The sequence below is a fragment of the Xyrauchen texanus genome, chromosome 13 (genome assembly GCF_025860055.1).
Source record: "Xyrauchen texanus isolate HMW12.3.18 chromosome 13, RBS_HiC_50CHRs, whole genome shotgun sequence".
Classification (NCBI taxonomy): Eukaryota; Metazoa; Chordata; class Actinopteri; order Cypriniformes; family Catostomidae; genus Xyrauchen; species Xyrauchen texanus.
In genome coordinates, this window is record NC_068288.1 from 540511 (window position 1) to 565000 (window position 24490).

At 42.3% G+C, this 24490-nt stretch overlaps 1 protein-coding gene across 1 annotated transcript in view; it reads right to left on the reverse strand.

Moving 5' to 3' along the window:
- Nucleotides 1-24490, reverse strand: part of srp68 (signal recognition particle 68) — a 102832-nt gene that overhangs the window by 41394 nt on the left and 36948 nt on the right. The window contains exon 8 of the mRNA XM_052140407.1: nt 5135-5275. Within this exon, the coding sequence (XP_051996367.1) occupies nt 5135-5275 (141 nt within the window). The remainder of the gene's footprint in view (nt 1-5134; nt 5276-24490) is intronic.

The window sequence follows — 24490 nt, forward strand, 5'->3', positions numbered from 1 at the left end:
TATTATCTGCGGTAGCAGCATCTCAGTCTCCGCAATGTACAGGTATCATAATAATAACGCAGAATACAAGATGGGGTATAATTCAAACATCTTTATTAAATGATTGCTGAGCAAACAGCATTAAAATTAACACCTGTAGAAATATCTCTTCCAATCTCCTGCCATTTGTTTACCTCACAAGAGCGTGTCGCCCTTATTACACTCCCCACGGAAACAAGTGAAAGTGGAACTAATATTACCAACATCCAATAAAATGAAAGGAACATACATTTAATGAATATATATCAAATATTTATTTACTTTAATATAATTCATTGCTTAATTAATAAAATAATGAATAAAAATATTTAAATGTAATGGTGACAAACTAAACAATATTTTCACTTTAAATTTAATTACACCAATGGGTTATCAGTTCAACTTCAGTTTGACATTAAGATGCATTCTTTAGGACCATCTTATATACAGTAAAGAATAGGTTGTATAAGCCTACTAGTTTTTAAGGCCTAGAATAAAGAGTAACATTAATATTTTAAAATTAAATTTTGTGTATACCGAATTATTCAAATCCAACATTATATTTGTCAGCCACAACTAGGCAACAACTATGGTTTTACCAACAGGGAAATTTAGTTAACAGTAACATTGAGCAGAAAGCTTACATATAACCAGTTTGACAGAGCTGCTGATAAAAGTTAAATGATCAGCATCGATTGATGAGATGAAAAGAGAATTGGAGATCGTATCGGATGTTAAAATCCTGATTGGATCATCCCTAATATTAAAGTTGACTGTTTCAAAAACTAATGATGATGATGATGATTAGTGGGCTGAGACCCTACCACAAAATGACAGAGGACAAAAACAGGTACACAGTGGATGTACATTTGAATATGAAGACTTTGATTCACCGTTTATTTATTTATTTATTTGTTTGTGGTTGAACTGAAAAAAGGTCTCAGTTTGGTTCTTTTTAAGAGGGTTCAAGTGCGAAAACCCCAGTAGCCTTTTTGCAGTTGAACATGTGGAAAACATTACCATCATAATCACAGTTCAAATCGCAATATTTTTCAAAATAATCGCAATATGACTTTGTCCAAATCGTGCAGCCCTAATTACTACATTGCTACTAACCAAATAAATAAATGCATAGACTGTTAGGAAGTCGTTAGGGATAGTACCGACGATCACAGATGTGCCCAGATGACGTTAGTCACCTGTGAGTGGTGAGGAGGTGGTGTGCGCGTCCCGGGGGAGGGAAATAAAAGAGTAATGGTTTTCAGCTAGGACAAGTGGGGTCTGTCGCACATGTACTGTGTCTTGTCACTGCAGATCATCATCCCTTTATTGGACAATTGATGTTGCCTTTTTTTGGGAAATTGTCACATTATGATTTTTGATTGTACCTTTAACATCAACCCCATTTCAAAACTGAACTGTATCTACGCCGGGGCTGAACCTGGAACCCAATCTCCACGTCGCATGCAAACGGGTCAGAGCGACGCCAAGCCAACAGGTGAGTGGCCTCTCTCTAGGTGACTCCTAGCTGACTCACTCACTCACACACACACACACACACACTCTCACACACACAGTGTTTGTTTTGTGAAATTGCCCATCTGACTCGGACTCATTGATCTGCGCTGAAATTTCAGCCGATTACAATATTACTCATGAGTTTAAATTATTTTATTAGCTTACTTGTCGAGATTGCACAGTGAGCCGAGAAGCAGTAGAGACAGCTCAGCTAAGTTTAAATCCCTGGATGTGCAGTTGTTAGAGCATGTCTGACCAGTGGATTGCGCCATTGACCAATCAGAATAGAGTATTCCAGAGAGCCATGTAATACAAGTTTTTAATGACCTTCTCATGGTTGCAGACTCTGGTGCCCTCAGTATTCTTGTTTTCCTTGGCCTTAGTTCTGCATTTTACACCATCTCACATTGCATTCCCATTCTTACCTCTCTGACTGTCAACACTACATCTCAATCCGACAATCCCAAGGCATCCCTAGGGGTTCTGATCTTGGTCCACTGCTCTCTCACCTGAATGCTTCACTATGGCAACATCATTCTGCCGGCACAGACTCAAATTTCACTGCTATGCTGATGATACACCACTTCACATTAGTACCAAACCCACTTCCTCCTCACCAACCAGCTCCTTATCTGCCTGCATTAATGAAATTAAGATTTTTTATTTTTTTTCTCAAGCTTAAATGCCTTTTCATAACACAGGCAATGTGTCACATAGATAGTAACGCAAATGACCACCGTTACCACAATCATGCCTTTACAACAGGTGGTGCAAATCGACAAGAAATCTTTGGAGAAAAAAAACCCGGACTTTTCCACAAGCTGCAACAGCAATGTCAAGTTTGTATTTGAGTTGCTCAATGAGAAAGAAAGAATTCTGGACACTTTCACAGACTATTTCAGTACAAAAAAACATGTACATAAGTATTCACAGCCTTTGCCATGACACTCAAAATTGAGCTCAGGTGCATCCTGTTTCCACTGATCATCCTTGAGATGTTTCTACAACTTGATAGGAGTCCACCTGTGTTAAATTCTGTTTATTGGACATGGTTTGGATAGGCGCTAACCTGTCTACATAAGGGGAGCGATCGGGGGAGAAGGGCCTTAGTCAGGGAGGTGACCAAGAGCCCGATGGTCACTCTGACAGAGCTCCAGCATTTCTCTGTGGAGAGAGGTGAACCTCAGACTGGGGCGAAGGTTCATCTTCCAACAGGACAACGACCCTAAGCACACAGCCAAGATAACAAAGGCGTGGCTACAGGACAACTCTGTGAATGTCCTTGAGTGGCCCAGCCAGAGCCCAGACTTGAACCCGATTGAACATCTCTGGAGAGATCTTAAAATGGCTGTGTACTGACGCTCCCCATCTAACCTGATGCAGCTTGAGAGGTCCTGCAAAGAAGAATGGGTGAAACTGCCCAAAAATAGGTGTGCCAAGCTTGTAGCATCAAACACAAAGACATGAGGCTGTAATTGGTGTCAAAGGTGCTTCAACAAAGTATTGAGCAAAGGCTGTGAATACTTATGTACATGGGATTATTTTCATTTTTTATTTTTAATAAATTTGCAAAGGTCTCAAACAAACTACTTTCACGTTGTCATTATGGGGTATTGTTTGTAGAACTTTGAGAAAAATAATGAATTTAATCAATTTTGGAATAAGGCTATAACATAACAAAATGTGGAAAAAGTGAAGCGCTGTGAATACTTTCCGGATGCACTGTACATGTTAAGAGAACCAATACGCTTTTTATAAAAAAAATTAGGCAAATTAAAAGCACATCCTCACTGGTTTAGGATTTCTTTCCTCTGTATATATTGCATATAATTGTGTCAAGTACATTTGTCTATAATCACTGCGTTATGCACACTCAAAATGACTGTTAAAAGCGATGTTGTCAATAGGATCAATACTGATTGTATCTTATTGCAATGTATACTAGTGTTATATATTGGTTCAAAAGCCTGCATATTACCAATTAAAAATGTTCCAAGCATCTATATCAGGGGTGCCGAATACATCAATCGCAAAGGCAATGCTGGTAGATCGCACAAAATTTGAATGTGCTTTCGTAAAATTTTCGTCTTTCCTTCTTTTAGTTTATGTCTGACATGCACTTGACGAGTAAATTTTGACCAGGCGAGATTTTTCTTTATTCAGTTGCCATAACAACTAGGTTTGCGCCTTCCAAGGGCTTCTGAGAACAGAGCGTGAAATTGCGAAGCTAGCAGTGTTTGAGACTAGCTACCAACAGCTGCTGCCCAGATTATGTAAAACTGTCTGATTCCATTCAGTGGAAGTCATCAGAATAAGGTAAATGCCCTGGCTATTGTAATATATTGTGCTGTAGGTGTTTTGGGTTTAGTGTTAAATCTGAATGATCAACATTGAATATTATTATATTTTTTTGATTACTTAGAAGATGAATTCCATGTAGGGATACATGCAGTCCCAATAAATTTATTTTTTTAAATGAAATTTTTTTTTTTTTAAGTTGGTAGATCTTATTGAGTTGGTCATTTAAAAGTAGATCATCATGCAAAAAAGTGTGGGCACCCCTGATCTATAGAATACACACAATAAAACAAAAATCCCAACCAACACAACCCATCTTCAGTCAGACCCATTATAAGGTAATGTATCTGCCAACGACAGCTGATACTGACTATTAAAAATAGCACAGCAATAACAATGTTGTGGAGACATCACCACGTTTTTGGTATACAAAGGCATTTTGATACAAAGAGAGTGCACTGTCACAGTATTAATATTATTAATATCTGGCAAAGAAAACCAATTAAGATCGGTAAAGTTAAATTATTTCTCTGCCACTGAAGTCTATTACAGCCCAAGGAACAGCATAATAAAAAGTCGTGAAATTTGGCACACTGGTAAGAGAGAATCTAAACATTCCTGTTAGCAAATTTGGGGTCTCTATCTCAAACTGTCTAGCGCCATCAACAGGTCAAAATTATCATCTTGTTTTTAATTTCTGTCCAGCTAGATTTTCTTCCATTTTTAATTAAAATGGAAACCGTTTGAAATATTGTGGACATTAATTCAGTATCAATTAACTTTATTTGTTCAGTGATTTTCTTAATACATATTACATTATGCACTCCTCCACACTTCACTCTAATGATCTTCAGACCAAGCTGCACGAAAGCAATCATTTGGATTTTTGATAATCCAAACTGATACAGAGAAATGGTCTCACAAATATAACTGAGGAGGCCAACCAGGAAGCTTTGAGTTATAAACCACCATGCCCTGAGACTGCACAGTTTGGAGACAGAACCACCAATTGTTCAGAAGTTCTTAGTAATTGTATAGTGTTACAAGTCGTTCTTCTAATCGCTTTTAAAGTTCGAAAAAAATTCTCACTGTGGAAACCACATCTAATTTACTTCACTTATAATGGGTCTGCTGCTGTTGGCTTGGCCCTGTAATTGCTGCTTGCAGATATATTTCTCCTTTTTGAAGAGCAGCTGGTAATTAACTGTCCTGTCAATTTCATCTTGGTGGCAGTACTGTGAGTAAAAACTAAATAAAATGCAAACAAAAAGTAATGGTGTGATTGTGCATGTTTATAAACCTGTGCAATAGCAGCTTCATTGTCTGCCAGACCCAACAGAAAGATTCTGGCCTTGTCGATTTTAACAGGAACCATACGACCCCTCCACTCAACCTCACTCATCATCGCTGCCTGCTTTGCTCTTGTCTGAGTGATCAGCGCCTGAAAAACAGAGAAAATGGTTTGACATTTTTCACAATTCTTAAGCAAATAACCTAAATGGGTTTAACCATTTCATTCCAGAAAAAAAAAAAATGTATAAAAAAAGTTGGTAACACTATATTTGACATTGTCCCTGTAACAGTGTAATTACCCAAGTACAGAGTACTAAATGTAATAACTTAATTACATAATGTACATGTTGGTTCATGTTAATGAAATGTAATGATAAAAAAACGTTTTTGAAATTGATGACTTGGATCAAATAATAAAAGGAAAGCAGCCAATAAGTGCCCGACACAGATGGGAACTCTTCAATAATGTTTAAAAAGCATCCCAGCGTGATAACTTGAGAAAATGTCAAGAGTACATGTCTGCAAATTCTAGGCAAAGGGTGACTACTTTGACAAGCCGTGCTTAACTTCAAATTAACTCACTAGTACACAGTCGAATACATGTAATAGCTTCATAATTACATGAGAATGGTACAATATAACATTAATAATGGTAAATACAGTTAATTCAATTACAAATACAGGCTATTTAATCATGAAAAAGTAAGCAATTATTATACAATACCAAGACATTTTGTTTACCGCTTATATTGATTTACATATGACATATTCCATGTTGTCTAGTCCATGAAACATAAGATTGGGAGGCCATCATCCCTTTTTAAAGCCATCTTGTAGAATGATTGAGATTTTAATATCGATCATTATTGGCTGGCATTATTTTAATCCATCTTACTAGCTTTTTTATAGAAAGCCTAATTAGGGGGCCAAGCACCAAAGGTGCTGGAACTCTACTGTAATTGTACCCTAAAAAGAATATGGGTAGCAAAACCGTAAGCCCTAAAGACACAACCACCCCCACCCCGGCACATACATGCAGATAAATGCGTTATAACTTTATTAAAGTTCAAATAATACGGAAGCAGGCCATGTAAATAACTACAAACTCAGATTCTGGCATTTCTCTGTGTGGTCAGCGCCTCTACGAGTTGCACGAATGTCCCGATCTAAGGGGGAGAGATTGAAACTGCATCCGGCTGATACACACCCTGTCGTGGGGACGCTCGTCCCTCAAGTGCGCACGCTTGCTGCAAATACGTAGATTATAATGCGATGGCATACGACTTATTGCATCATAAAATACGTCACTGTGCATTTCTTATCATGAAGAAAATTGGCAATACGCAGCTTTATTAATAAGAGAGAGTTTGTTTTTTGTGAGTTAAGGATGGATTGAAGTGAACAGAAAGGTGAGAGAGGGTAGTCTTCGCCCCGTATACACTGCACCAAAATACATTTATGATTAGTTTGGTTTTTTTACTTGTTTTCCCAATAAAAATATCTAAAACTCATTTAAAACAATGTATATTTTCTTTACCAGCTATACTGCAGAAGAAAATTTTTTTTATGAGAACGTAGAATATAATATTAAAAATTCAAATATTTTAAAATATCTAAAAATCCTAAAAAAAAATAAAATAAAAAAAAGGATGCATTCACCTGAGAAGCAGCATAAGACTTGCTTTTAGAGAATAGATCTTGAATATAAGTATATTTTGTCTTAACTGCGCTCGCAGAAGAATACCAAAAATTTAATTAAATAAAATACACGTTTATACAAAATACACATTTTTAAGATACAGCATCTTAAAGCTAGTCTAAATATCTTATATGTTGCTTCTCAAGTATATTTATCTTGTTTTAAGGATTTTTAGAACATTTTAAAATGAAAAACAAGATAAAAGATTTTTTACAGTGAATTTCTTTACTGAATTACACTTAATAAAAAGTATTTTTTTTTTCCCCTTTAATTCAGTGAATGTCGTTTAGAGGTATTTTTTAAAAGATAATTTTTTTCCTCTTTATTGTTAGTAAGCACGTTTAATACAACATTTAAGCCGGGCCACAAGCTGAATAATCGGTTAAGAGCTAATGATTCATTGTTGCAATAAGAGCCAAAACATCTGGCCATCTCTCAGACACGGCCGTCTTGTTCACGTTCCACTCAAGTGATGTAATGAGTGACAATGTTTTTTCACACAAGCCCACTCAGAGAGCGTGTTTTCGTCAATCAAACTGAGAGTGGGGATTCTGGAGTAGAAGTGTTGGAGGCTGCTCTGAATGTCTTTCCACTCTCAGATGTCTCTCAGTAGGGGACCACTCAAGTTTTTCTGTGTTCTCCAATGAGCAGCTCCAATTTTGAAGGTAAACAGTGATGCTGAATAAAAGTTCCTCACTGCACAAAAGAAATCTGCTCGCATGTTACCAGCTTCAACCAGGGATTCCAAATGTTTTTAATGTCAGAGGGTATGAATGATTCCTCCAGCTTGGAATGCAAGACTTTTCTCAGGTCATGAATGTGCAAAGCCACTTCTGTGGCTGATATTCGGTCTTGCCCTACTCTCTCCAGTGCATGGTTAAAAGTGGCTGTTTGCATGAATGCAAAGTCAATCCAAAGTTTAGTGCAAGGATTGCTGAAAATGTCTCTTACAAATATTTTTATTCTTTCAAGACCTGGACCAAGAGAGAGGAAAGTATGTTGCCATGCTGCAGTAATTTCTGATAGTCAGGCTGGACAAAGGGAGTACGTTGCATATGACAACTTCAGATTTGGTGTAGGCAGAAGAAAGTTTTGGATCATACAATTTCTTGATCAATTTTGAAGTGCAGTCAGCAGACCGAAATCTATGGCCACGCACAACAGAACGATAAGCAAAAAGCCCTTCACTTGCGTGCACTTTATCAGATTCTGAACTCTTCTGGAAAAAACACAAATCGCTAACAATTGGTTTTGCACACTTAATTAGTAGCAGTAACCACATAATTTTTTTTGTATGAACATGCTGCACGATCTCGGTGCAGCCTCCATGTGCAATGGAAAATAGAGCTCCACAAATCTCACACCTCACTTGACTAGGCTGTCTGTGACTCCTTTTTTTAGAAATGTAATCTCTTTTTGAAGATCCTCATTAAAATGTACATGCACGCTTCCTTGACATTTTCCAACTGCAATTTCATCTGTGTGCCCTTTCAAACTGACTCTCCAATCAGTTCAATTACTGGACATCTATTGATAGGGGACTGTGATTGGATAGTTTAATCCAATCATTTACTTAAAATAACACTGTGATTTTATTGGTTTTACAAGCTGTATCCTTGGCTACCTTTAATTAGAATACTCACGTGACTGAGAAAGCCACTTATGCGATAGAGACATTTTAGGAGAGGGGAAATATGGGACAAAACCATTTTTTCACAATAAGTCGGGACACTAGAACAAGTGCTTGAATACGGGAAGACTGTCCCGGGAAAAATGGGATGTCTGGCCACCCTATGTTATATACATCATCTACAGACCCTCCTGACAAAATTATCAAAAAATTTTTAGATTCTTTAAATCATTTGGAAAATATTAGCAAAACTAATATTTTTGGGTGTGGCCTACAATGACTTGTATTTTGTGAGCGCAATATTGAAACACAACAAAAAATAAAACACATGGACAATAGAACATTCTGAGGTCACGGAGGTCTAAGGCAAAATTTCATACATTTATGATGCTAGGGGACAATATAACTTAAAAAATCTTGCTTTTTCAACTGTGATTAAGGCAGTTGAAATCTGACACCAAAACAAATGTGTACATTGATCATGTCCAAACAATAACTTAATAAAACTTAGTAAAGGACAGATGCAGGATGTATCAATGTTGTCCACCAGAGGGAGGCACAAGTTAAGAAATCCTTGAAAGTCTTAAACCCTCCAAAGATTTTACTTTTATGCTACTGTGTGAAATGTGTTTGTCAAATAATAACTTAAATATCATCAACATCTAGTCACAGCCATTCATTGTGAATCAGAAAAAAAAATTATCTTCTAACTGTTATATTCATCTAATTTGCCAGATGCACTGCAATAGTCCAATGCTCTGCAATCTAATGGCCTAATAGCTTGTACAAACCATAGACCTAACTCACAGTAGCTGTATATTTGATGGAAATGAAAATTAAGTTTAAGTATAGGTTCACAGTCTCCTAAACTTCATGTGCAGTATATACAGTGAGGAAAATAAGTATTTGAACACCCTGCTATTTTGCAAGTTCTCCCACTTAGAAATCATGGAGGGGTCTGAAATTGTCATCGTAGGTGCATGTCCACTGTGAGAGACATAATCTAAAAAAAAAAAATCCAGAAATCACAATGTATGATTTTTTTACTATTTATTTGTATGATACAGCTGCAAATAAGTATTTGAACACCTGAGAAAATCAATGTTAATATTTGGTACAGTAGCCTTTGTTTGCAATTACAGAGGTCAAACGTTTCCTGTAGTTCTCTTACGAGAGGTTCTCTCGTATTGCGTAAGCTAGCTTACGCTACGGGAAAGATTAATCTTTTCTGAGATATTGAAGCCAAAAAATTATCCTTAATTTTGTATCCATTGTCAACGCAGTGCGGCAGCTGCAGACCTTGAGCGGGCTAGCTAGCGAGCTCATAGGTTGCTCTGCGGCAACTGCTGCAGCCTATAGACGAGCTTGGGCTAACTTGCATCCAATGAGAGGCGTCCGCACGCTCACTGCATCAAAGCCCGCCAAAATGGGCGTGACTAGAGTGCATATAAGCGTAGTTTGTAGGCTGGAACCTCGATTTTCATCTCTTCAGCGAAGCTCTTCGCATCTCTGAACCAGAAGCCGCGTCGCCGTTCGAGGGGCATCAAGCAAGCGTGGACAGCGCTCGAAGAAGCCGGCCGTCTTCGCCACCTTCAGCCATCCTGCGAGCTACGCCATCTGGCGACGTATCCTTTTTAAAGCAAGCGAGTTCTTAAGAACTTCACAAAAGAGTACGAGCGTCTTTTTAAAGATGCCTCGCTCCACTTGCGCCTCATGCCGCGCCCCTCTCAGCACCGGAGACCGCCACATCATCTGGCGCTCTCTGCCTGGGACTGGGGCATGCAGAGCTCGCCTCGCTGAAGGCGGATGCGATCTCTGCGAGGAGCTGCCGATGTCGACCCTGCGGGCTCGACTCGAAGCGCTCAGGACCGAAGCCGCCGCGCCGGCTTCTATTCAGCGGCGCAGAAAAAAGCGCCACTCTCAAAGGCTGCCGGAACCAGTGGTAGAAGCGATTGCCTCGCCGGAGCCCATCCCTCAAGCATCGCCTTCACCCTGCCTGCCCACCCGGGATGCGCAGTTGGCGGCGAGCGGCTGCTCTGCTGCCATCTCGGACGAAGAAGCGTGTTCCATTATGGCTTCGGACAACGAGGAGTGGTCAGGCTCACACGTCTCCTCCTCGGCCCAGGAATCCAGCAGGACCCGCGCCGGAGTCGAAGGGGAACTAACACGCCTCCTCACACAGGCCGTCGACCGCCTCGGGCTCGAGTGGTCACCGCCCACTGAGCAGGCACCCAACAGACTCGACGGCTGCTTTCTTCAGAACCGCCGCAGCGAGCACCCGCTACCCGGCCGCTCCCTTCCTGCCGGAACTCCACGCCGAAGCTTTCCAAATCTTGAACGCGCTTTCTCGGCCAGGGTCCGATCCCACGTCTCCACCTCTCTTGCTTCGGTGGACGGTGCCACCGAGAAGGGCTACGCTTCCATCCCTCCGGTCGAGGATGCGGTAGCAGCACACCTTTGCCCGCCCTCCGCGAAATGGCGGTCTAAACCAGTGCTCCCGTCTAAGGCCTGCAGAACAACTTCCGCCTGTGTTGGCCGCGCCTATTCCGCTGCCGGCCAAGCTGCATCTGCTCTGCACTCTATGGCCGTTTTACAGATCCTCCAAGCGGACCTTCTACGGGAGTGGGATGAGGAAAGCAGGCATCCAGAGGCGGTTGCAGACATAAGAAGTGCGACGGACCTCGCCCTCCGCGCTACCAAAGCTGCAGCCCAAGCTATAGGGAAGTGCATGGCCGCGCTGACTGTGACCGAGACACATCTGTGGCTAACGCTAGCCGACATGGGAGAAGCAGAGTGCTCTACGTTCCTCAACGCACCGCTCTCTCCATCCGGTCTCTTCGGCTCCGCGGTGAGTGGTATCATTGACCGGTTTTCAGAGGTCCAAAAAGCCACACAAGCCATGAATCTCTTTCTGCCTCGTCGCGCTAACTCCTCTGCAGGCCGCCCACGTGAGCCTCCTGCACGAGCCTCTTCACAGCGCCCAGCTCAGCAAAGCCAGACTTCTCAGCGTCGACAGGGCGGCAGCCCTCGATCGCGTTCAGACAGCAGCCGCAGACCGCCGCCCCACGGGCCTCGGCCTAGAATCGCGCTGAAACCTGAACAACCAAAGTCCTCCTAGCTTTGTTGACAAAACGACGGATCAGTCCCGCCGCGGCCGGACCACCGTCAAAGCTTAGCCCCGTCAGTCCCCTTCTCTCAGGCTACTACAGTGGTAGATTTAGCAGCCAACAAGCCGGTGTTAACACCCGCTTGCCTGCGCTCAAACGCCGTTTTCACGGCGACCCAAAGAAATCTTGTAAAGAGCAAACATGCCCTATGTGTAGAAAATGTGCCCACAACCCAGTGTTCTCCCCTACACACAAGCATTACACATCCCGTGTCCCTATCAGAGCACACTCACATAAAGCGGTTACGAACCGCTCGAGTGTTAGAGTTAATAAACGTGCCCACGAGCCCGTGCGCGCGCCCCTCCTCTGCCCGCTCTGTCACACGGCCAGCAAACACCTCTCCGCATGTAAGTCCCGTGCCTATGCTCGCACATCACTTATCAGATGTGACTCTTTCCCCATTTACCTCAATCGGGAAGTCACTCAGAGAACAGCCTGTCACTGCTGTCTGCGAGCAGTCATGCATAAACACACTAAGCGTGCTCACACATTCTGTTCACCGCGCTGTGTGCGGCAATCAGGGCGATTTGGCCATTCACCCTCTAGCGTTACGCTTCAAAGCGTGGGAAGATATTCCAGGGATATCCGAATGGGTGTTAAGCACAATAAAACAGGGCTATTTGCTACAGTTCGATCGCCATCCTCCTTGCTTCAGAGCGCGGCTCGAAACTACTGTGAACACGGAAGCAGCATGCATGCTTCGTTCAGAAATAGCAAACCTTCTGTGCAAAAGGGCCATAGAGAGAGTGCCGCCTCTGAGCTGAGTCGGGGTTTTACAGCCGTTATTTTCTTGTCCCCAAGAAAGACGGCGGCCTCAGACCAATATTAGATCTCAGGGTTTTGAACAAAGCGCTTGCAAAAAGACCGCTCAAAATGCTTACAACCAGCAAACTCCTCGCGCATGTGCGCCAGGGGACTGGTTTATTTCTCTCGATCTGAAAGATGCATACTTTCAGATTCAGATAAATCCCCGTCACAGGCCATTCTTGAGATTTGCCTTCGACGGCCAAGTTTATCAATACACCGTCCTTCCGCTCGGCCTGTCCTTAGCACCTCGTACTTTCACGAAGTGCATGGACGCGGGCGCCGCACTCCCTGCGGAGTCAGGGTTTGCGAATTCTGAACTATTTGGACGATTGGCTGATTTTGGCACAATCACATACGGAGCTCCTGTCTCACAGGACAGTTCTCCTCAGTCATCTGAACAGTTTGGGCCTTGCAGTCAATTGGACCAAGAGCTCACTACAGCCCAGTCAGGCAATTTCCTTCCTTGGAATAGAACTAGACCAGTGTTCAGTGACTAGCCGTGTCCTTTCAGATGAACAGCCTCACGCCTCTGAAAAAATTTCAGAGAGTGCTAGGTTACATGGCCTCAGCCGCAGCAGTGCTTCAGCCGGGTTTACTGCGCATGCGCCCGCTTCAGCATTGGCTAAACACCCGCGCGTCTCGCCGGGCTTGGGCCACAGACCTGTATCTCAGCTCTGCAGCCCTGGACAGTAGCCGAATGGTACCAGCGGGGAGTGACGATGGGAGCTGTATCTCGCCGAAAAGTCATTTCGACAGACGCGTCCAACACGGGTTGGGGCGCGGTTTGCGAGGGCTCTCCGGTTTTTGGCCTATGGTCAGTTCAGGAAAAGCTCCTTCACATAAATTGTCTGGAAATGATAGCGGTCGAGTACGCGCTCGTGCGCTTCCTCCCGGTCATTCAAGGTAACCACGTCCTGGTCCGTTCGGACAACAGATCTGTGGTATCCTATCTAAACCGTCAGGGCGGTGTCAGATCCAGGAACCTCTTCCATCTGACGAAACGCATACTGAGTTGGTCCCAGTGCCACCTGCGCCAGGCCACCTGAACGACGGCCCAGACAGACTGTCCAGAGACAATATTCCCCCAAGGGAATGGTCCCTGCACGCTCAAACAGTCCAGACGTTATGGCGCATATTCGGCAGAGCAGAGATAGACCTCTTTGCGTCAGAAGAGAACTCTCACTGCCCAGTATTTTTCTCGAAAAGCGAGGACGCACTGGCCCAGGACTGGCCCAACTGCCCGCTTTACGCCTTCCCTCCCGTCTCGCTATTGCCACAGGTAATGCAGAGGATCAGGGAAACGCGCCACTCGGTGCTCCTCATAGCCCCGCGCTGGGAGAATCAGACATGGTTCCCAGAGCTTACACAGCTGTCACTGACAGCCCTGTGGCCCATCCCAGTGAGAGCAGATCTCCTCTCGCAAGCTCGCGGCACGATCTGGCATCCCCACCCAGAGCGCTGGGCGCTATACGCGTGGGTGATCAACAACTACCCGTCGCTTTGCCAGGAGTAATAAACACCATCATACATGCTAGAGCCCCCTCCACGAGAAGACTCTATGCGTCAAAATGGTCTGTGTTTTCAAAATGGTGCACCGACAGAGACCTGGACTCACGGACATGTGGGGTATCGCCGCTGCTCGTGTTTTTACAAGAGCTGCTGAATAAGGGCAGATCCCCATCCACGCTCAAAGTGTATGTGGCGGCCGTCGCGGCGTTCGCTGAACCCCTGCACGGCCAGTCACAGGGTAAAAACGAGCTGGTCATCCGCTTCCTCAGGGGAGCTAGAAGGATGAACCCTCCGCGCCCCCCATCGGTTCCTATCTGGGATCTTTCTATAGTTCTGGAAGCTATGAAAGCCCCTCCCTTCGAACCGCTTCAATTCATGGATGTGAAACACCTCTCACTTAAAACCGTTTTTCTAACTGCCCTATCATCAGTTAAACGGGTGGGAGATCTTCACGCGCTGTCTGTTAGCGCTGCGTGTCTTGAGTTTGGACCAAGTGACTCCAAGGTCATTTTAAAGCCTAGACACGGCTATGTCCCCAAGGTGATCGGTACTCCTTTCAGAGCACAGATTATTTCCTTGTCGGCGCTACCAGGATCTGATAGTGAACGCAACGCCAATCTCCTTTGCCCAGTCAGAGCACTGAGATTGTATACTGCGCGCTCCGCATCTTTCAGACGCTCTGAGCAGCTTTTCGTTTCGTTTGGAGGGCGCACCAAAGGTCTCGCCGCTCGAAACAGACACTGTCCAGATGGATAGTGGACGCTATTGCTGCCGCGTACGCGTCAAAAGACCTACCATGCCCGCTAGGCATTAGGGCTCACTCCACTAGAGGCATGGCCTCCTCGTGGGCATGGTCCAGCGGGATTTCCATTCACGACATATGTGTGGCAGCGGGCTGGGCTTCCCCCTCCACCTTTGTCAGATTTTACAATCTGGAAGTACCCGCTCTGCAGGCTAAACTGCTAGCGGTTTAATACGCTACAGCTCCCCTGGTGAGCTGCATTAATGGGACACATTCCACACAGACCGGCACCACCGCTCTGTCTATGTGCTTATGTACTACACACACACACTGACCCGCACTCTTGCCGGCAAAATATTAATTCCCCACTCACAAGGGCTCACCCGGGTCCCCCTTAATTCCCTGGGGCTCATGCAGTGGATGCTTGGCGCGCACGGCGTTGACAAAGGGTTCCCGTAGCGTAAGCTAGCTTACGCAATACGAGAGAACCTCTCGTAAGAGAATGAATCGGTTACTAACGTAACCTCGGTTCTCTCTAGATGAGGGAACGAGTATTGTGTAACCAGCCGTGCTCGCGCCACGAGCGATTTTTCGCTTCATTCAATGAAAACCAGGGTTCCAGCCTACAAACTACGCTTATATGCACTCTAGTCATGCCCATTTTGGCGGACTTTGATGCAGTGAGCGCGCGGACGCCTCTCATTGGATGCGAGTTCGCCCAAGCTCGTCTATAGGCTGCAGCAATTGCCGCAGAGCAACCTATGAGCTCGCTAGCTAGCCCGCTCAAGGTCTGCAGCTGCCGCACTGCGTTGACAATGGATACAAAATTAAGGATAATTGTTTGGCTTCAATATCTCAGAAAAGATTAATCTTTCCCGTAGCGTAAGCTAGCTTACGCAATACTCGTTCCCTCATCTAGAGAGAACCGAGGTTACGTTAGTAACCGATTCGTTTTTCACCAGGTTTGCACACACTGCAGGAGGGAGTTTGAGCTCCCTCCAAAGATTCTCTATTGGGTTTAGGCCTGGAGACTGGCTAGGCCACGCCAGAACCTTGATATGCTTCTTACAGAGCCACTCCTTGGTTATCCTGGCTGTGTGCTTCGGGTCATTGTCATGTTGGAAGACCCAGCCTCGACCCATCTTCAATGCTCTAACTGAGGGAAGGAGGTTGTTCCCCAAAATCTCGCAATACATGGCCCCGGTCATCCTCTTCTTAATACAGTGCAGTCGCCCTGTCCCATGTGCAGAAAAACACCCCCAAAGCATGATGCTACCACCCCCATGCTTCACAGAAGGGATGGTGTTCTTGGGATGGTACTCATCATTCTTCTTCTTCCAAACACGGTTAGTGGAATTATGACCAAAAAGTTCTATTTTGGTCTCATCTGACCACATGACTTTCTCCCATGACTCCTCTGGATCATCCAAATGGTCATTGGCAAACTTATGACGGGCCTTGACATGTGCTGGTTTAAGCAGGGGAAACTTCCGTGCCATGCATGATTTCAAACCATGACGTCTTAGTGTATTACCAACAGTAACCTTGGAAACGGTGGTCCCAGCTCTTTTCAGGTCATTGACCAGCTCCTCCCGTGTAGTTCCGGGCAGATTTCTCACCTTTCTTAGGATCATTGAGACCCCACGAGGTGAGATCTTGCATGGAGCCCCAGTCCGAGGGAGACTGACAGTCATGTTTAGCTTCTTCCATTTTCTAATGATTGCTCCAACAGTGGACCTTTTTTCACCAAGCTGCTTGGCAATTTCCCCGTAGCACTTTCCAGCCTTGTGGAGGTGTACAATTTTGTCTCTAGTGTCTTTGGACAGCTCTTTGGTCTTGGCCATGTTAGTAGTTGGATTCTTACTGATTGTATGGGGTGGACAGGTGTCTTTATGCAGCTAACAACCTCAAACAGGTGCATCTAATTTAGGAAAATAAATGGAGTGGAGGTGGACATTTTAAAGGCAGACTAACAGGTCTTTGAGAGTCAGAATTCTAGCTGATAGACAGGTGTTCAAATACTTATTTGCAGCTGTATCATACAAATAGTTAAAAAATCATACATTGTGATTTCTGGAATTTTTTTTTTGATTATGTGTCACAGTGGACATGCACCTACGATGACAATTTCAGACCCCTCCATGATTTCTAAGTGGGAGAACTTGCAAAATAGCAGGGTGTTCAAATACTTATTTTCCTCACTGTATATCTATATCTCAGATCACATCTAATATTGACAACTTGTGCTTAATGGAAGTGTTGTCTACAGATTTTTTATTTATTTTTAAAGATGCTTTTTGTCAATGTTTTGGTCTGACCTAGGGATGGGTGTTATGAAAATATATTTTGTGGCAATGATATACAGTGTCAATTGATAGAGTTTTTCCTATACTGTGTATATCGAGATATAATATATCCATGTGCACAGTTCGAGCATATCTATCAGTGTGCACGCTTCACATGAGACTGAAAACAGGCTTGAGCGGGGAATGAGTTGCAGATGGTAATTTGCACGTGCTGGTTTAAAGCCGGATTCACTAAAGGAATTATGCAGATCAGACAACAGCACAAATGTGGCCACAAACTCACTGCTGATTCTTAAAAATTTTGAAAATACATAATTAAAATGTATTTTCTGCAAAACGTGCATTGTTTTCTGAAATTAATGTAATTTATTTTGTTCCTTTGCTTTGAAAAATTCTTGACTTTGAGGAAAGTTTATAATAATGTTGGTCAACAACAGACTGAAATGTGGCATAATGTGAAATTAAGTATTATGTAAGGATGATTTAAAGGAATAGTCCACAAAAAATGAAAATCCTGTCATTATTCACTTACCCAGAAGCCAGCCCAGATATGTATGACTGTCTTTTTCAGCAGAACACAATTTAAGATTTTGAGAAAAATGTTGAAGCTCTGTATTTAAATGTAAGCAAATGGGTGACATCAGGCTGCTGGCTATTTGACATCCAAAAGGCATATTTAGGCAGCATAAAAGTAATCCACATGACTATCTCCTGAAGCAAATCGATAAGTTGATGTAAGAATCAAATTTATAATTAAACCTTATGGTTATTATGTTAACAGATTTGTATTGGTTTTCCAGAAAAAAATTACTATATCACAATATATATTGTTATCGTGATATAGAATAACTCATATCGCCCACCTCTAGTCTGTCCCTCACACTCTCATTTTAATTCTATCAAAGGTCAAATAAGATGTTAGATCCATATGTTCTTGGACCCCGATGACTGCCACTTTTCATTAGATATTTATTTTTTATGGCGAGTAGGTAAATTAAAAACAATGGGTTTTTAAATCAAGTAAAAGTGTGCCGTAAATCCATATTAATACTCTCAAAATAAATAATTTATCACAATTAACAAGTCCCCCTTTTGCTGGAAAGAATGGTTGGAGAGGGGTGTCACAACACTTGGTGACCTTTATGAAAACGGAGCTTTGAGATTATTTGAAAATATAACCAAATATATTCAATTTGTTATTTCTAGGTCTAAATTTCTCCGGTATTTACAGCAGTGTCATCTATTTTGTACTATTTTTAATGATAGTACACAGCCCCCTATAGCAGTAGACACACTCTGTATGGTGCACACAGCCTCTGTTTATTATTCCTTGTTGATTCAGTCTTTGTGAAGAGGCCTTAACAGCTCTTAAGTGGTTATGGGAAAGAGATTTGAATTTAGTACTGGAGGATGGAGAGTGGGAAAGTATTCTTAAAAATTTTAAAACTATGTCTAGGGATGCAGAGGTACGCCTTATTCTGTTTTAGATTTTGCATTGTTTCTACTGGACTCCCTCTAGATTGTTAGGCTTGGTTTGAAGGTCATACCTACCTGCTGGCGAAGTCAGTTGGAGGATCGGGACATGGCCCATGCTCTTTGGTTCTGTGCTGGGATTCAGGAATTCTGGGTAAGACTCCAGAATTTTAGATGCAAGGCTTTAGACACTCAAATTTATTTCTGCCCTAGACTACGTACAGTGCATCCGTAAAGTATTCACAGCGCTTCACTTTTTCCAAATTTTGTCATGTTACAGCCTTATTCCAAAATGGATTAAATATATTATTTTCTTCAAAATTCTACAAACAATACCCCATAATGACAACGTGAAAGAAGTTTGTTTGAAATCTTTGCCAATTTATTAAAAATATAAATAAATAAAAAAAATTAAAAAATTAAAAAATGTTAAAAAAAAAAAAAAAAAATCACAAGTATTCACAGCCTTTGCTCAATACTTTGTTGAAGCACCTTTGACACCAATTACAGCCTCAAGTCTTTGTGTGTGATGCTACAAGCTTGGCACACCTATTTTTGGGCAGTTTCTCCCATTCTTCTTTGCTGAACCTCTCGAGCTTCATGAGGTTGGATGGGGAGCGTCGGTGCACAGACATTTTCAGATCTCTCCAGAGATGTTCAGTTGGGTTCAAATCTGGACTCTGGCTGGGCCACACAAGGACATTCACAGAGTTGTCCCGTAGCCACTCCTTTGTTATCTTGGCTGTGTGCTTAGGGTCGTTGTCCTCTTGGAAGAGGAAACTTCGCCCCAGTCTGAGGTCCAGAGCGCTCGAGCAGGTTTTCATCAAGAATGTCTGTACATTGTTGCATTCATTTTTCCCTTGATCCTGACTAGTCTCTCAGTTCCTGCTGCTGAAAAACATCCCCACAGCATGATGCTGCCACCACCATGCTTCATTGAAGGGATGGTATTGGCCAGGTGATGAGCGGTGCCTGGTTTCCTCCAGACATGACGCTTGCCATTCAGGCCAAAGAGTTCAATCTTTGTTTCATCAGACCAGAGAATTTTGTTTCTCATGTCCTGAGAATCCTTTAGGTGCCTTTTGGTAAACTCCAGACGGGCTGTCATGTGCCTTTTACTTCCATCTGGCCACTCTACCATACAGGCCTGATTGGTGGAGTGCTGCAGAGATGGTTGTTCTTCTCTCTCCACAGAGAAACGCTGGAGCTCTGTCAGAGTGACCATCGGGTTCTTGGTCACCTCCTAAGGACCTTCTCCCCCGATTGCACAGTTTGGCCTGGCGGCCAGCACTAGGAAGAGTCCTGGTGGTTCCAAACTTCTTCCATTTATGGATGGAGGCCACTGTGCTCATTGGGACCTTCAATGCAGCAGAAACTTTTCTGCACCCTTCCCCAGATCTGTGTCTCGATACAATCTTGTCTCGGAGGTATACAGACAATTCCTTGGGCTTCATGGCTTGGTTTGTGCTCTGACATGCACTGTTAACTGTGGGACCTTATATAGACAGGTGTGTTCCTTTCCAAATCATGTCCAATCAACTGAATTTACCACAGGTGGACTCCAATCAAGTTGTAGAAACATCAAGGATTATCAGTGGAAACAGGATGCACCTGAGCTCAATTTTGAGTGTCATGGAAGAGGCTGTGAATACTTATGTATTTCAAACAAATTTATTTGGTTCAGATTTCAAACAAACTTTTTTCATGTTGTCATTATGGGGTACTGTTTGTAGAATTTTGAAGAAAATAATGAATTTAATCTTTTTTGGAATAAGGCTGTAACATAACCAAATGTGGTAAAAGTGAGGCGCTGTGAATACTTTCCGGATGCACTGTATGTTGTGTGATGGGGCGGTTATTAAAGTAGGTGACAAATATACAAAAAGCTGGGTCCAAACCAGTGTAATGACTAGCAGACAGATAATTCTTAGAGGATGGAAGACAAATGGCGCTCCATTTCAAGAATGGTTCACCAAATTGGGCAGGGTGGCGGCGTTTGAAAGGATGTCATATAAACAGCTTGGTGGATTAGATGTGTGTGTTAAAAAAATGGGGCAAATATCTGTCCTTTCTGAAAGGCTCTCAGTGAAGAAAATGTGGAGAGACAAGAGATTATGGTCTAAATTTTAAATTGTATCTGAGGCGGAGGGGGCGTGGCTGAGTGCCATGCTGTGGGGAGTAAGGCCGGGGGAGATGAGTGGTGAATGATTCCCACCTGTGCTTAACCCTCTGGGGTCGATGGACGTGCCGGCACATCCTGCTGAATTTTTCCGTCATTACAGCGGAAACAACATAAAATTCTCCATCATTTTGGGGCATACAGATAAGTGTAAGTTATCATTAGAGACTATAAAGGGTCTACTTTTATTGGTGTACACTCACAATAACAACAAAACCTTGTGCTTTTGTAAAATAAAGAAAATAAAAAAAAAGTGAGCTGCAAGTAGTCTCTGGGTTCGCGAGCATATATCTGAAACATCACAAAAATGAACTGAAACTCCGCGAATACTTATCATTGAAACATATGTCTAAATGTGAAAAATATGTCTAAAGAAAGCTTAAAATGTCTACTTTTATAGAAAACAATTCAAATTTAAAAAACATATTCTCCTGCAAAGTAATATGTATGAAACTAAGCAATGTACAGTTTTTACTGGCTCAGCGAATTATCTCTAATGTGATCACACCCACCAGCAGAGCGCGCCATTCATATGCTAATGTACTGAGATGACCAAATCAAATGGTAAACGCCCCCGACTGTGCCATTGTTCATTCACTTATTGGCACGTTTGGAAGACAGCACGATACACAAGTGAGAAAACTCCTGGACAGTGACGAAGAGTTAACATTTTCCTCAGAAGATCAGTACTCCGATGAATGTTTGTATTTTGAAGAGAGACTTGATCAAGCTGAGGATACAATTTCGGACAAGTCAGTCATTTAGTTTTCATTAGCTGACATGCTATTTTATATAAACATGTACATATTTTACTAGCGGGACTGTTTCCAGACTTGCCAGCCAGGATTCAGAGTATTGAAATACGTCCTAATAAGCAAGTTTTAGTTGCATTTAAATGCTGTTTCAGCTAAAGCAGGTATTTAAATTGTATGCTGTATGATATAAATATGATATGTAATATGATATTAAAATATGAATGTTTAGATTATATTTTAACTAGTGTTTATGCTGCCCAATTATCTTCAAAGCTTGTGCTTGCAAATATTTGTTCAGGTTAAATGAGTAAAATGCACTTTAAATATGCCCATATTAGAAAATCACCATCTTATAATGATTTCTGAAGGACCATGTGACACTGAAGACTGCAGTAATGATGCTGAAAATTCGGCTTTGATCACAAATTGCATTTTACAATATATTCAAATAGAAAACTGTTCTTTTAAATTGTAAAATGAGTTCACACAATGTTTTTACTGTATTTTGGATCAAATAAATGCAGTCTCGGTGAGCAGAAGAGACTTTTTTAAATGGTAGTGTAGGTCTAAAATTAAGTAAAGTCTTATGTAAAGAAAATGTATAGTCAGATTACTTTTTAACTTAAAACTTGTTTTTGATCATTAAGTCTCCTCATATTCATTCTCTTTCTGTCACATTCCTCATTGATAGGCCCAGGGGAAGGGTCTTTTGTCTCCTCAGGTGTGAATTACAATCAATATTCATGATCATTCACACCTCCTCGCATATGACCTTTCTACAGTATCTCACAAAAGTGTAAATATTTGATTATATCTTTTCATGTGACAACACTGAAGAAATGAAACTTTGCTACAATGTAAAATAGTGAGTATACAACTTGTATAACAGTGTAAATTTACACACAGCCATTAATGTCTAAACCTCTGGCAACAAAAGTTTAGGGGTGAGTACACCCCTAAATTAAAATGTCCAAATTGGGCCCAATTAGCCATTTTCCCTCCCCGGTGTCATGTGACTCGTTAGTGTTACAAGGTCTCAGGTGTGAATAGGGAGCAGGTGTTTTAAATTTGATGTCATCGCTCTCACACTCCCTCATACTGGTCACTGGAAGTTCAACATGATACCTCATGGCAAAGAACTCTGAGGATCTGAAAAAAGAATTGTTGGCTCTACATAAAGATGGCCTAGGCTTTAAGAATATTGCCAAAACCCTGACACTGAGCTGCAGCACGGTGGCCAAGACCATACAGTGGTTTAAAAGGACAGGTTCCACTCAGAACAGGGCTCGCCATGGTCGACCAAAGAAGTTGAGTGCACGTGCTCAGCGTCATATCCAGAGGTTGTCCTTGGGGAATAGACGTATGAGTGCTGCCAGCATTGCTGCAGAGGTTGAAGGGGTGGGGGGGGTGTCAGCCTGTCAGTGCTCAGACCATACGCCACACACTGCATCAAATTGGTCTGCATGGCTGTCATCCCAGAAGGAAGCCTCTTCTAAAGATGATGCACAAGAAACGCAAACAGTTTGCTGCAGACAAGCAGACTAAGGACATGGATTACTGGAACCATGTCCTGTAGTCTGATGAGACCAAGAAAAACGTATTTGGTTCAGATGGTGTCAAGCGTGTGTAGTGGAAACTAGGTGAGGAGTACAAAGACAAGTGTGTCTCGCCTACAGTCAAGAATGGTGGTGGGAGTGTCATGGTCTGGGGGTGCATGAGTGCTGCCGGCACTGGGGAGCTACAGTTCATTGAGGGAACCATGAATGCCAACATGTACTGTGACATACTGAAGCAGAGCATGAGTGGCAACTTGTGAAGCTCTGGTGAACTCCATGCCCAAGAGGGTTAAAGCAGTGCTGGAAAATAATAGTGGCCACACAAAATATTGACACTTTGGGCCCAATTTGGACATTTTCACTTAGGGGTGTACTCACTTTTGTTGCCAGCGGTTTAGACATTAATGGCTGTGTGTTGAGTTATTTTGAGGGGACAGCAAATTTACACTGTTAAAGCTGTACACTCACTACATTGTAGCAGTGTGTTATTTCTCCAGTGTTGTCACATGAATAGATATAATCAAATATTTACAAAAATTTGAGGGGTGTACTCACTTTTGTGAGATACTGTAACACTAAAAGTGTCTTACAAAAGTTAAATTACTATATTGTTTTGTATGAATGAGTGATCAGGATGGTTTCCACATCATTTTGTAGCAAAAAATATAGGCTACAAGATCCATTTGTCCACATCCCTCAAAAGGCATGTGGACAAATGTTTAGTATGTGTTATATGGCCTTATTTCAATGGCTTAACATTGTTTTTTCAAAAACCATACATAAACGTTATTTTTTCAAAAATACAAACATGTACACACATGTTGCTCACATACTATTGTAGCCCAGTTTGTGTTGAATACAGTGTTATCAGACTATAGCCATTAATGTGTTTTTAAGCAAATGAAAAAAGCACAAATGTCAAGGCATGTCAACTTCTCCAGGGCCCAAAACACCCTCAGACAACAGAGGGTTAACACCTGTCTTGTGTTTCAGTGAGGAGTGACAGGGGAATTTAAGGAGAAACCCAGCTGAAATGCTGTCTGTGTGTTGGCCATTTGCCATCTGCTGAAAAGCAGTGCTTATTTGTTTGCCACCTTTGATTTATTGGAAGTTGAGTCCATTTTCATTATCGCTGCTAAACTAAAGGTTTTTGTTTAAATAAGTGTTTTTCCTGTGTTGTAATCACTGACGTAATTTTCTGGAGCCAAGGAATTTGTTCCTTTGTGGAACTTTACCTTTTTTCTTTTCTCTCATTATTTGTTTATTGTTGTATTTTAATTCTCAATATTTTATGTGTGTTTATATTGTGTGTATTTTACCCAGGCTTTGACCACTATGTTGTTTGTTGGGGGGGGATTTGGGAATTGGGAGGGGGAATCAATGGGTGGTTAAAGGGGTTAAAAGTTGTTTCTGTGCATTTATATTTTATTATGTTTTGAATTAAAAGTTTGAATCTGAAAAAAATAATTAAATCATAAAGTGTCTGTAAAGTGTGCTTTGAGACATGAGGGAGTGGCGTCATTTCGTCAGAGATGTCAGT